Below are 14,034 nucleotides of genomic sequence, written 5' to 3'. Positions count from 1 at the left end.
GCAACCATAAGTGTGGAGCTCATTCTGCTTTCTGATTGGGTAATTGTCTTGAAAACAAAAAAACAAATAAGCACAAAACACTTTTACAAAACAAAAACGGCTTTTAAATCCATCCATCCAAAGACGGCCTCATGGTTCTAACCGGGCCTGTTGGTCTCTCTTCTGAACCGCTCTTTGTCTGACCCATCACCGAGGACCTGTTTGCCATGGGAGACCTTACCAGGGGCACGAAGCCCCCGACAACAGAGCTCTCAGGATGATTCAGGCGCTCAAACCCCTTCCCCACGTTAAGGTGGCGATTCCAGGAGGAGGGCTTTTAAATCATAAAATGTAAATGCATAAATAAAACAATGTTTGATTTGAGCATGTTTACTTCCTTGGTCCTTTTAAGGTGCTTTATGCAACTTTTTATGTGAAAAATAGTTGATATTTGTGTATATTTGACCTTGTAGTAACCGTGCTGACCACTCACACTGCTGTATGAGTGGTCAGCATGGAGCCTTTACTTTCAGTCACAATGGTCTCTACAGTATGATGCTCCAGGATTAATTGCATAACAACGCCGCCCAAGAAGTGACTTCCTGTTTCTATCCAGCACGCCAAAATAAAAGCACACAGCTCGTCTCATTGATCAGTTCAGCAGGAACTTGCAACATTACAAGAATATAATTAAATACACACATTTTAGGTGTTTTGTCTGTTAATAGTTAGGTAGAAAGACAAGTGATTTAATGAACTGCTGAACTAATGAATATGACGGTGCATTTATTTTGGTGTGCTGGATCGAAACAGGAAGTCACTTCTTGTGCAGCGTTGTTGATTTTCACCGCCGAAGGACCCTCTCACCAGAAAACCTACAAAACAATTGATTTAGATTTCATGATCGAAAGCTAAGGCGCCCTGCTGCCCACTCATATACCGCCGCTGGGTCACTAAGGTCTAACATGCACAAATATCAACTTTGTTTTCCTCGCATAAAAAGTTGCATAATGCACCTTTAATTAAAAACATCACAAAATACTTTTAAAGACTGAACGAAGTCAGGACAAGCACAATCTAAAACACTGACTAGTTTAGGTCGTTGGTTATCAGTAAAGTTAAACTCTCCATGCTCCTGCTGGATTATGGAGAGGCAGAGTGCGGACAGGAAGGACGTCCGCGTCATTTCCGCAGGCAGGGAGAAACCGGGGAAAGTTGTTTCCTGAAGTTGACACTCCGCGGATCTTTTTTTCCTCGCCAAACCCTTGCTGTTTCTCCCCCCAAATAATGCCTGCGCTCGTTTATTCGGATTCGGATTAAATTTCTCCTGACTCCGCGGAGCCTCGATGTAGCTGAAGTCCTGCGCCTCCTCCACGATGAGCTCCCAGGCTGAGGATCCAGGTTCAGCAGCAACAGGTGCTGTTTACACTAATCTGCCGATCTAACGGGATCGGCTCAGGCTTTTGCTTTTCACATGTTCGTTCAGTCGTCTTTGTGGTTTGCAGCAGGCTGGCTTTGCTCTGTGGACACGGCCGAATGTCAAAATGAAAGCGCTCGAGTTCCCCCTCACAGTCATGTGTTTGCAGAAATGATGTCTTATTAGTTGATGAGATTACTCCTTTGGCAGTGAGAGGTTTCCATTTCTAGTATGAGCCAAGAACGTCCAAACTTCTGCCACTGAGCTTTATCTGCTGGAGCTCTTCAGGACTTGTGTGGGGGACATGCACTGAGGTTGTGGAAGTGAGAGAAAATCCCTTTTACCTCTAGGACCTGGCAACCCTAAGTGTGTGGGACTCATTCTGCTTTGGATAATCCTATTGAGAAAGTTGTAAACATAAAAGACACATCATGAGAAATGTTTTTGATAGTAAAACAATATTTGATTTGAACATGTTTAATTCATATGTGTGAACACAGATGGGTCATGTTTATGAGTTATTTCTTCTTAAAAAACATTACGCTAATGATAATGCAACTACTGCTACTACTACTACTGCTTCTGCTGCTTACTGTAGAAGCAAGAAATGCAACTTGTATTGTGTGTTGGCACTATCTTAATAATAAGTCAACACATTTGCATAAGCTATAGACTAGAGGAAAGATTAACATTCAAATAAGACTTTAACCTGAAAAAAAAAAGAACAAATGTTGCTTATTATGTTGACCTGAACATTTGGCCCCTTTCTCCAGTGCAATGTCAAGCAGCAATAACTTAAAAAGGGGGTATTCTGCTTTTTTCAGTCCCATAGCACCAGTCTATATCACACTACAATGATGACCAAACCTTCTGTTGGTCTGTAAATGCACTAAATTAGAATAACTGCCTTGTATAAAATGTCTCTCTCAATATGGCTGTAGTGAATGTCTTGAAATAGGCCTCTGTCTCTTTAAGAACCTCTGACCCTTTCCGACACGCCCCCTCCACACGCTGTCTGTGGAGGACTCAGGCAAACCTATCCCTAAAATGGCCGCCATCAGAGTTTTTACAGATTACTCAAAAATACGTGAATGTGCCAAGGCAACACTTCAGGCATGTTTTTAATGAAGGAATGTCATAATAACATGATGTAAAGCTTGAAAAAGTCGATTTTGCATAATACCCCCCCTTTAATGAACCCAACCCAAAACATTGATTATATTGTCATGATGGAAATGATATTAAAAAGTGAATATTGTTGTTGAACATGGGAATGTTTTTTTTCCCTCTTAAAGGCTCCATATCTGATTTATAAGAAACAGTGGAAGAGGAGACCTCTAAATTCACATGTTAGCTGTGGTCCCAAACTCATTCCTAATTCTTCACAGAGTCGACTTTGTGGTTCACATTTCACCATTTGCAAGGTCACTTTTCCGGGTCACTTTCATAGAAATGCAAGAAAACCAGCTGTCAGGTTGATTGATGCAAATGCTTTGTAATTAGATGCACGGTGTTTTTTCGGATGCACTAAAGGAGGACAAAACCAATTTCATTCCATTAACACAAAAATTGGGTGTAGTTCCTTTAATTTCTCTCCCTTATGTTTGTAGTATTTTTGCATAATGTGAATCTTTCTTTGAATGTTTAAACTATCGCACATGTTTGAAAACGTGAAAACGGGAAGCAACCTCCCTCTCTCCTTATACAGATTAATTTTTAACCTTTTTCTGCAAACTGCATTTGTGGTTTCTGTTCAACATTGTTTTTCTGGATACTCTTGTTCGTCTCTGCTGTGTTTTTGTGGAGGTTTGGTGGATTTGTTTATTTTGAGAGTCCAAAATGGTCATGAAGAAAGCAGCTTTTTAAAGGTAAACAAAATACTAGCTCATCAGCTAAACCCAGTTGAGACCTGCACGTTTCTTCCTCTGAGCCCCCACACCTGCAGCACGGTGAAGGCGTCACAAGAGGAGCTACAGGAAACAAAGAAGGGACAAACGAGGAGATGGTGAAAGACTGTTGTGGAGCGGAGGGAGGTGGAGCTGACCAGTGCAGGACACCACGCTTTGAAACAGGAACAAACCCAGGAGGCCCTCTAAACATGGCTTCGGTCTTTGACTTCTGCAGCGAAAACAAACGTGATCCTAGAGACCGTCTCACCAGTCATACTGCACCTCCATATAGGCCTAACACACTCTCTCCGTTTCCCAGGGTCGGACCTGCGTGCCCAGCTGGCCGAGAGCAGGGCGCAGGTGGAGCACTGGCAGGGCGTGGCCACCATCTGTGAGCTCAGCAAACAGGAGGAACTCGCAGAGCTGCAAAAACAATGTGACCAAGAAATCCAGTCTCTGCAGGAGGCGCTCAGAGGTCAGACTTGTGCACAGTTTCACGCTTCCCCCTAATTCTTTCACTTTTAGCGCCGCGTGCCACCTCAGAAAATGTTTAGCTCTTCACGTTCCATCATGGTAAAATTTATTTTAGTGGGTTTAAATTATGATTGAATCCACACTTATCCTCCTGCTGGTTCTCACTCTGTACCGTGACTAAACAAATCAATCAATCAATCAATCAAAATGTATTTGTATAGCACCTTACAACAACACAAGGAAGACCAAAGTGCTTCACAGAAAGATAAAACAATATTAAAAAATCAATCAATCAAATAAGTGCGATCTAAGTCTTAAAAGCTAGTTTGAAGAGATGTGTCTTCAATCTAGACTTAAAGAGGGACAGTTCTGTGAGAACACGCAGACTGAGGGGCAGGCTGTTCCACAGTTTTGGCGCTACAACCCTGAAAGAACGATCGCCCCACTGTTTGTACCGGGACCTGGGCACATCCAGAACCATTTGATCGGCAGACTAGAATGGGACTTTACTCTTCCCAAACTAAAATGGGTTTAGACTACAAACTAGACTCCACTAGCACCACCCAAAATATCAATGCAAACAGTTGAGGACCCCCAATATAATGTAATAAGCTTATACTAAGATTGTGCTTTAATCATATTTAAAGGTGGACTATGCAACTTTTTATGTAAAATATTAGTGTGTATTTGACCTTTCAGTGACCCAGTGGCTGCTCGGATGGTTAGCGTAGCGCCTTTACTTCGCAGTGGCCTGTAGGACGCTCCAGGATCTAGTCTTTTTTAGGTTTCTGGAAGGTTTTCACTGCTGATTGAACCGTCTCCATGGTTGCATATGTATATTCTATTCAGAAAACCGACCAGAAACACTAAAAAAACCCTGACTAAAATTGATCCAGAAGCATCATAGAGGCCACCTGGGTGGAAAGTAAAGGTGCTAAACAAAACATAGCATAAAAAAGTTGCATAGTGCACCTTTAAGTTGTTAATATTGTTTCTTGATGTTATTCACTTCACAAAATGAATAAGTAAAATGTCATTCATTTTTAAGGGAGAGAGGGGGTCAAGTGGATGTGGGATGGGATAGGGAGGGACATCCCGTTTGTTTGGGTGAGCAGTGCCAGAAGGCAAGGATGTAGGTGCGAGCAGTTGGTGCAAAGATTAGACGTGAAAACCGTTTTGGAAAGTCTGTGGCCAGTGCACTGCAGTGTTTATTTCGTCGACTAAAACATTATGTCATCATTTCAGTCAAAGTGATTTTTTTGCTTACTATTAGACAAAGCTGAAATGAAAAGTAGTTTATGAGACTAAAACTGTGTGACTAAAATGTCCAGATATTTTCATTGACTAAAATATGGCTGTATAAAAATGAAAAGAAGAGCCTAAAATCATCCAAACTTAACGTTAATGTGAGCTCCAGAACTTGATCAATTGTGATTGAACTAAATGTACATGCATTTTAGTCGACTAAAACTAGACTGTGAAAACAGTCTAGTCTAAATATGTTGTCAAAATTAATACGGGTGTAGTAAGTTTCGTGGAAGGTTTCGTACTGTACTAGCCGAGTGATTTCACATTGAACGATTATATTAATTCTATTACCCTGCAACACATCATCCCTCGGCTTTTAATACATCACAGAAACCCAGACTCTCTCACGGATATAAAACAATCCACTAAGTGAGTTGGTAATAAGCCACCTGAGCAGGCAGGCTTTTACTGTATATCAAGAGGGATTTATGTATATCATTTAAGTCATTACTGTCAAATGTCAATACCCATTTAGTTTCGTGCTACTAATAACTGATAAAAAATTAATTCAAGACAAATGTAAAGCACTGCTCTCTCTCTCTCCCATCTTATCCATCTGCGGAAACACATATTTTCGTGAATTATCTTTGTTATAGTCAGTTTTGTTTAACCCTTTTGCCAGGATTGTTCTAGCATCTGTCACCACTTTACATTTGGCACATTTTGGGCTCAATATTTATCGTCTGTACATTTATTAGCATTTTTGTCAAATTTTTCTAATATAATAGTTTATTACTTGCTCCAAGTAGTTTGTTTTAATTGTTTTTCATGTTTATTGTGGGATATTTTAAGATGCATTACTGTCATTTTGAAGCTTTAGAGTTAGTCCCAACTACTCTCTAGTCTCTACGATTAATGTAATTCACAAGCCACAATACCACATACCCAAAAGGCTAAATGTCATGCATGTTGTGAATTGCAATGCAAAGCATTAAAAACAAAACACAAAAAGATAAGACCGGAAATAGGAAAACCATTTTGCAACATCTGTTGTCCATAGTTTCACTGGAATATGAACATGTTCCTACTTCATGTTTACAGTATTACTATAGCTCTGCCTCCTTACACTGTGTGAATGCACCCACTATTAATTACTACATTTATTTTATCCTAATTAGTCAAAATTCTTTTTTATTGGCAAAATTCAATATGACTTTCTCTCCAAAGACATGGACATTGTTCTTTTAGATGTTGTGCTCTATGTTACTCCTGTGACATATTCTAAACCTCTGTATGTTGTCATGGTTGTTTTCAGAAACTGCAGCCCAGTATGAAGCCAGGATTGCGTTTCTGCAGTCACAGCACTCCGAGTCACGGCGACAAAACCAGGTCAGTCTCCAACTTTATTTTGTTCATAGAAAAGAAGATAATGTAAGGTTTGAATGGGTTTAGAGAAGTGAGTAAAGGGAAAGTTGTTTACAACACAAGGATAAGGAGTTTAACAGTCCCGCCCACTTCGAAACCTGCTCATGTTTCTGGGTTTAACATTTTGAAAACCTCTTCAGTGATAGAAGACTCTTGGACACCTGAGAGCTGTCACAGACGTGTTGTTAGTGACGCTAAACCCCCCAAAACACTGCCTTTCAGAGCGCTGGAAAGAAGGGCCGACGAGCGCCCGAACCAACGCCGTACACCAACAGCCTCCTGTCAGACGGTGACCCTCAGGGCCCCTCAGAGAGGCCAGGCCCGGCCCTGGAGCTGGAGGACGGGGCCCCGCTCTCCACAGACGGCTTCTTTTCGCTGGGACACTGTGATTCGGCCTCTCTATCCTCGTTTTCGCTGGACACTCCGTCGCTGCAAAGGAAATCCCACGCTCAGGACGACACCGACTCCCTGGTGTCCACCGGCACTTTGGTCCCGGAGGCCATCTACCTGCCCCCTGCTGGACACCGCCTGGTACCACACGCCGACTGGGACACGCTACATGCTCAGGTCAAATAAGATGTATTCTTTATCAACAGCATCTAAGATATTTAATTCAATCATTCTTGGTGGTTCATGAGGTTTTAAGGCACAAGATGTGTAAAGGAGAGACGGGAACCTCTCGGTACCTCACGATTTGATGCACGATACATGGCTCACATAACCATAAGCTCACGATATGCTGATACTGTGATAATCAGTATATTGCACAAACATAACGTAAGAAACGTATGTGATTTTTAACATTTTCTTATCATACTACATATGACTCATGATTGTTTTTCATGTGGATTTTACCACTTTTTCTTAATAAATTATCCTCGACTTACACACTGAAAATGGGTCTATAGATCGGTCAGTGGCATCACTTCATTTACATTTAAATAACAAGAAACCACAGAAATAAATCAACCACAAATTTGACATTTGTGTGACAGTGTTTGGTCCAAAGGCTTAACATTTTAGTGCTGCCGTCTGCTGTTCTTTCTGACTGTATTCTTGGTCCTTATTGGCCTCTATTGACTGACAGCCATAGGCCACTGCTGCCTCATTAATATGCATGATTTTGGTCATTAATATGCATGATGTCTAAGGATGCAACAATTTTTATTATTACCGACAACAGAACTGAAGGGCGTTCGATTTGATTAGAGGGCATTCCCCTCTGTTAAGGGCTGTCCGTTCCCTGTATGAGCAGCAGAAGCTTGGTTCGCATTGCCGGCAGTAAGTCAGACCTGTTCCCGGTGCGTGTTGGTCTCCGCCAGGGCTGCCCTTTGTCACCGGTTCTGTTCATTACTTTTATGGACAGAATTTCTAGGCGCAGCCAGGGGCCGGAGGGTGTCCGGTTTGGGAGCCTCAGAGTCTCATCTCTGCTGTTTGCGGATGATGTTGTTCTGATGGCTCCAACGAACCAGGACCTTCAGCTGCTCTGGGGCGGTTTGCAGCCGAGTGTGTAGCGGCCGGGATGAGGATCAGCACCTCCAAATCCGAGGCCATGGTTCTCCACCGGAAAAAGGTTGTTCACGAGTGAGGGACGGATGGAGCGTGAGATCGACAGACGGATCAGTGCGGCGTCAGCAGTGATGCGGTCGCTGTATCGGTCTGTCGTGGTGAAGAGGGAGCTGAGTCGGAGGGCAAAGCTCTCGATTTACCGATCGATCTACGTTCCCACCCTCACCTATGGTCATGAGATTTTGGTCATGACCAAAAGGACAAGATCGCGAATACAAGCGGCCGAAATGAGTTTCCTTCGCAGGGTGGCTGGGCGCTCCCTCCGAGATCGGGTGAGGAGCTCAGTTACCCGGGAGGAGCTCGGAGTAGAGTCGCTGCTCCTTCACGTCGAAAGGAGCCAGCTGAGGTGGCTCGGGCATCTGTTCCGGATGCCTCCTGGTCGCCTCCCGCGGGAGGTGTTCCAGGCATGTCCTAGTGGGACAAGGCCTCGTGGAAGGCCCAGGACACGGTGGTGGGACTATGTCTCCGAGCTGGCCTGGTGTCGCCTCGGGGTCCCCCCAGAACAGCTGGAGGAGGTGTGTGTGGATCGGGAAGCTTGGGCATCTCTGCTGAGACTGCTGCCCCCGCGACCCGGCCCCGGATAAAGCGGAAGAAAATGGATGGATGGATGGATGGATTCCCCTCAAATCGAATCGAACGCCCTTCAATTTAATGTGCTAATATGTTCAATATAAGTTGATAAAAGATTGTTGATTATAGTATTCGATAGTATTTTCAGAGGTTTCCCTTGTGCATTGAACTTTTCACTGAGAAGCATGAAACACAGCCGTCTCTGACCTCACTGCCTGTGAGAAACTCCTCCTGCTGTAAACACCGACCTCCAGCTCTTGATCTGTCTGGAAGGCACAGAGTAAAGCTGTGTTAGCTGCTGCTGTTTCTAAAGCAGACAAAACTGACCCAGGGCCAAAAATTTGAATTTTTACTTCTTGTTCTGCCCATTAAATATGTTGAATCAAATCATAATCGACTTTCATATCGACATATTGACGTCGGCCATTCATGTGCATGACGTCATCCAAAGTATCACTATCACTAAATAAAAAAGTGAGTTTAAAACGCAAGGATTGGGGTTGTTAAAAAAGATGCCTCATGTCTAAACCTTATATTTCAGAGGGAATGGATAAGCACATACGGCCTATCCATTCCCTCTGAAATATAGACGAGATAATTCTCAAACATGAATGCAACCTATTTCTTCACAAGCTTCTTCACCCTGGTCATTCAGAGGTTCAGGTCGTCGGCTGATCTCATTCTTTGGGCAGGTAGTGTTGCTGAAGCCAGACCTGATCAGACTGTCACTTTACACTTTTGCATTGCGTAATTCCATTCTCCTAATCTATATGAAGTATAGCATGTTCTGTATATTATATTGAACAGAGCTTGTCTCTTAATTTTGTGCCACTCTTAATGGAAAAATCAATATGTGTTTTTCCCCCGCAGTTGTCAGATTTGCGAGCAGAGGTGAGCCGCCTGGAGTCTGAAAAGGAAGACCTGGAAAAGGAACTGGACACACAGACCAACCAGACACACAAGCAGGTGCCGCTTCATAGCGTTTGTGGATTTTGCATAAAATACCCCGGTTCCTCTGTTTTACTTCTAAGAACAGGAACTGTGCTTTTGGTGACCATAAAACTAACCAATTCTAAAGGTTTTTCCAAGTAGTTTATTTGCCCCATTTTGTGTCTATTCAATATGTCAGAATGCCATTACAATGTTACGGGAAAAAGCGACGCCTAATTTCCTGCTTTTGTTATTTCTCAGGTTTCGAAGCTGCAGTCCCAAGTCAAAACCTCAGAAACCCTTTTAAAAGACTTGCATAAATCTTTTAGCCAGTCTCAAAATGCAGTGCAGGCTCGACTGGTGAGTTGCACATATTGATTTTTAAATATTAGCTATTGTATTTCTCCTTTTGTGAAGTAATCTAATCTCTGCATCTCCAGGCTGAGCTGTCCCTGTCCCAAAGGAAGATGCACAGTGAGCTGTCCCGACTGAAGGGGGAGGAGGGAGAGGAGGCGGCGGAGGAGGCCACGTCTCTCAACCCACCAACATTACAGGTGCACAGGCCACAGCTGGGGGAAAGAAGAGATTTGCATTCATAAAAAATTATGAAGCCCGGGTTGGACATGAAGTTACACAAATGTTTCTTTTTTTTTTTTCTTTTTTGTAAATCTATTGATTATTGACCGAGGGATTGAAATCTTTTCTTTCAGTGGCCTCCAACTGGGAGATGCAGTTGAGTTCAATGTGCATGAGTAAAGAAGTGGACACAAATAAAATGAATTATATTTGTAGAACTCGGTAACTATGATGAAGTGTGTGACAAACTTCCATGATTGTATCGTGCTGTATCACACAGTGTTTGTAGGCCGCATTGTTTGAGCGCCATCTGGTGGAGAAAAACGCCTTAAAGTGCACATGACACATTAGACACATTTTTCCTAAAGCATAGTTTACACAATTATATTTAAGACATTGCCTAAAAAAATAGAAAACAAAAGAATTATCCAGTTTTCGTCAGCTTGGCCATTTTTGTCATGTTTATTGTTTCACTTCTTTATTGGACAGTGACAGGAAGTGACATAAAACTGCTGCCGTGCCAACCATGTTATCAATGAGAAATGAGTGAACTTCTCCTCCAATCTATGTCATTAGCTTAAAAATGTAAATAAACATTACTTTTCATCCCAACTTTTCATCATTAAATTGTTCCTTTACTGAAATAAAACTATAATTATTACTTACAACAGATGTAATCAAAGTTACACAAGGATTAAAACCTGTCATGTGCACTTTAAAGCAGTGAGCCTGAAAATACATGCTCCCATCTCCTGTGTCAGTTACATTACAGGATGAACAATACAAGTACATTACTGGACACACACGCAGATAAATACATTTAAAAATATTCCATCTTTATAACCTGCTATCCCTGTAGTTTAGACGTCTATAAACATGATCTGAAATGATGTAGTCCTAAGTGATATCAAAGATTAGTTTAGTGACATTGTCTGGACAGACGTTATGGCTCATTTTCAGCTCTCATGGCTGTGTATGATGAAATTGTGGATACACTGATTAGTTTCTGTCCCACAGCAACACTAAAGTGCGGCTGGTTAAATGCCTTCTTTAATTTTTGCAGGGCACACACTGTGAGGAGCGCCTTCGGATTGAGATCGTGAATTTGAGGGAGCAGCTTGACGCGCGAACAGAAGAGAATGGTTGGTACAATAAGACACTTTTAAAAAATATTCATTACATTAAATTTCTTCTTTTATTCCCCTTTTCTGTCATTTTTGCACAAGCAGAAGTTTTAGAGGGTAAGTGTGCATGCCCTGTGTGATCCTCCTTGACTTTAGTGTAAATTGTAACGATCATGTTCTTGTCTGTTTGGACGTGCAGTACAGTTTTCCAGTCTGAAGACAGAGACCGAGAGGATCCACGCTCTGAAGGAGCAGCTGGAGGCCGACCTGCTCACACGGCGTAAAGAGCTGGACGCCCTGCGGGTGGCACTCTCCCACGTACACGCCGCCAACAAGAGTCTCACTGCGGACAAAGTAAGCAGGTTTTTCTGTTTTCAGATGCCTTTATTTTACTGACCATTTTTAATTTGTTGCAATGGTTTTCAATCGGTAATCTGGACAGGTTTCACTTCCCATCCTCATCTGGCTTCCCCTGTTCCACATTTCTGTTGCTGTGCAGCCATGCTGTGCATAAGGCCTTTAAACACCAACAGTTCTGTCTTTATGGATGTTGCACTTCCTCTTTATGTGCCACACGTGTTTTAGACAATGATAAATGGAAACTATTTTTGCTTTCTTCTTAAAATCTCCACTTCACTGGTGTAAATGATTCCTTTCCATATGGATTTTTCAATCAACATTAGTAATGATTAGAAAAACATGACAACTGCAAAATATACTTAAAGGAAGTAATAATCTGTTTCAGCATCTGTAGATTAAAAATGTCGTATTCTGTTTAATCAACGCTAAACAAGTGTTGACCGAAAGTACAATTAAAGCAGACATTTTCTCGTCTATTAGCAAATTGGACTAAGAGAACCATCTATTTGTTATTACTGTCTAGAATTTAAAGTGAATCTATGACCTAAGTGCGTTCCTGGTTTTCCTAAAAGGCTTCTAACTAAAGCTAATAATTCTGTGAGAAGGATGAACCTCCTGTATTTGTGCGTTTTATAGGAGTGTCTGCAGCAGCAGTGCCTGGAGCTGCGCAGCAGAGTGATCAGCTTACGTTCACTCGTGGACTCCAGCCAGACTGTGCAGAGGGACTTTGTGCAGCTCTCCCAGTCCCTGCAGGTCAGTCTTCATTTTCACAACGTATTTGAAATTAGATTTAGTCTTTTGATGGTTATTATCAAGATTTAGTCGACAAAGAATTAATGTGAATTTAGTCCACAAAAGTCAACTTTTGATCCTTGATATGATGTGTTTATGTGTGTTTAAAAATATTCAATCCTATTACTTTCATGGAGCTTCTCTAACATGAACAGAGCACAGCCCTGTTCCTTGGCCTTTGAATTTAAATCTGATCTGAGGCGCTTTATATTAGTCCTCTTTTCATTTCACTTCTTTATTGGACAGTGACAGGAAGTGACATAGATGGAGGTAAATCATTTTAAACTGCTGCCGTGCCCGCCATGTTATCAATGAGAAATGAGTGAACTTCTCCTCCAATCTATGTCATTAGCTTTTCATCCCAACTTTTCATCATTAAATTGTTCCTTTACTGAAATAAAACTATAATTATTATTTACAACAGATGTACGTGCATTTGAATTTAAATCTGATCTGAGGCGCTTTATTTAGTCCTCTTTTCATTTCATTTAGTTTTTGTCATAATAAACTACTTTTAGTTTAGTTTTAGTCTAATTTTAGCAAAAATATTGATTATGACCAAATATTTCTAGATGATGCACACTACTGCAGGTCAGACAAAATAATAGGGTTGGGCCATATCGTATCGCATATCGTTATCGCGATATAATTTTTTTTCATATCTTTGTAATTTTTTACATAGTTTCGGACACGATATATTTTATGCTCAATTATGTTACGCTCAGCTCCATCAGAGCAGCATAAACACTGACCGTAGAACACGGGGACAGGTGCTTAACAAGTAAAATGAAGGATGCAAACTGCTTGAGTCGATCATATTTGCAAGGAAATTAGTTTGCTGCAAAAAAAAAAAGGAATAAAATCTGACTGAATTAATCTTCTCAATGTAAGGCTGGGATTTTGAAGAAATGTATCCATTCTCAATTATATCATCAAGCACATTATCGTTATCGTGATACTTGTTTTTTATATTGTGATATAGATTTTCGGCCATATCGCCCTGCCCTAATAGATAAAGCATTTGTTGCTGTAATAATGTAATTTTATTCAGGTGAAGTTGGAGTTGATCCGACAAGCAGAGAGTCTGGAGCAGGTTCGGGAAATCGTGGAAGACGCCGTCAGAGAGAATGTGGCGCCGCCCGCCGAAGTATCATAGTTGTTTTTTTGTTTTGTTTTTAAAGTCGAGACCAAGATGAAGCATTCCAGGCTATAACCTTTTTAACCTGGTTATTATAGTCTTATTCCCCTTTCAAAAAGTGGTATTTGAATCATTTGCACAATTGCATCCTGACTGTATCTATGTGAATATGGAATATGGACCTTTCCAAACACATACTGTATGTCACTCATGTTTTGATAACGCAAGAATTAGCATAATGTGAGAAAATACTTCGGTGGTGACTTATAGAAGGTGCTACTAGCTTATGGTTTTACTGGGCACACTCCACTCCACTCCATCAGCAGCTTATTTATCCGGTGTGGCGACTTGAAGTGCATTTGACAAGTTTGACGACACGATTCACAAAAAAGTTGTAGTTTTCCCTGGTCTGTTATACTTTGTGATGTTTGTGCAGGTTCTTTGTCGTCCAGGAATTTCCCATCGCAGTAGTGAGGTTCAAATATCATTGAATGTTGGAATTTTGTTATAGAGTTCGGGAAAGTCTACAGTTACCATGGAGAT

The 14,034-nt window shown here is 41.5% G+C and overlaps 1 protein-coding gene across 2 annotated transcripts; it reads left to right on the top strand.

The window, feature by feature from the left end:
- The first annotated feature begins 1,267 nt into the window (after positions 1–1,267).
- rabep2 (rabaptin, RAB GTPase binding effector protein 2) lies at positions 1,268–13,766 on the top strand. 2 transcript variants are annotated; one of them, XM_079564027.1, is made up of 11 exons: positions 1,268–1,395; positions 3,605–3,760; positions 6,323–6,396; positions 6,655–6,999; positions 9,442–9,537; positions 9,763–9,861; positions 9,942–10,055; positions 11,141–11,318; positions 11,401–11,555; positions 12,198–12,314; positions 13,405–13,766. In XM_079564027.1, the coding sequence occupies exons 1-11, from the start codon at positions 1,356–1,358 to the stop codon at positions 13,507–13,509; spliced, it is 1,479 nt and encodes a 492-aa protein (XP_079420153.1). In that variant the 5' UTR covers positions 1,268–1,355; the 3' UTR covers positions 13,510–13,766. The 2 variants fall into 2 exon arrangements, with proteins under 2 accessions (XP_079420153.1, XP_079420154.1); XM_079564028.1 differs by having other exon boundaries at positions 11,141–11,219; positions 13,405–13,764.
- Positions 13,767–14,034: the final 268 nt, after the last annotated feature.

The sequence above is a fragment of the Gobius niger genome, assembly GCF_951799975.1.
Source record: "Gobius niger genome assembly, chromosome: 10".
Taxonomy (NCBI): Eukaryota; Metazoa; Chordata; class Actinopteri; order Gobiiformes; family Gobiidae; genus Gobius; species Gobius niger.
The sequence above is the reverse complement of the archived record's forward strand: the minus strand, read 5'-3'. Positions and strand labels throughout refer to the sequence as shown.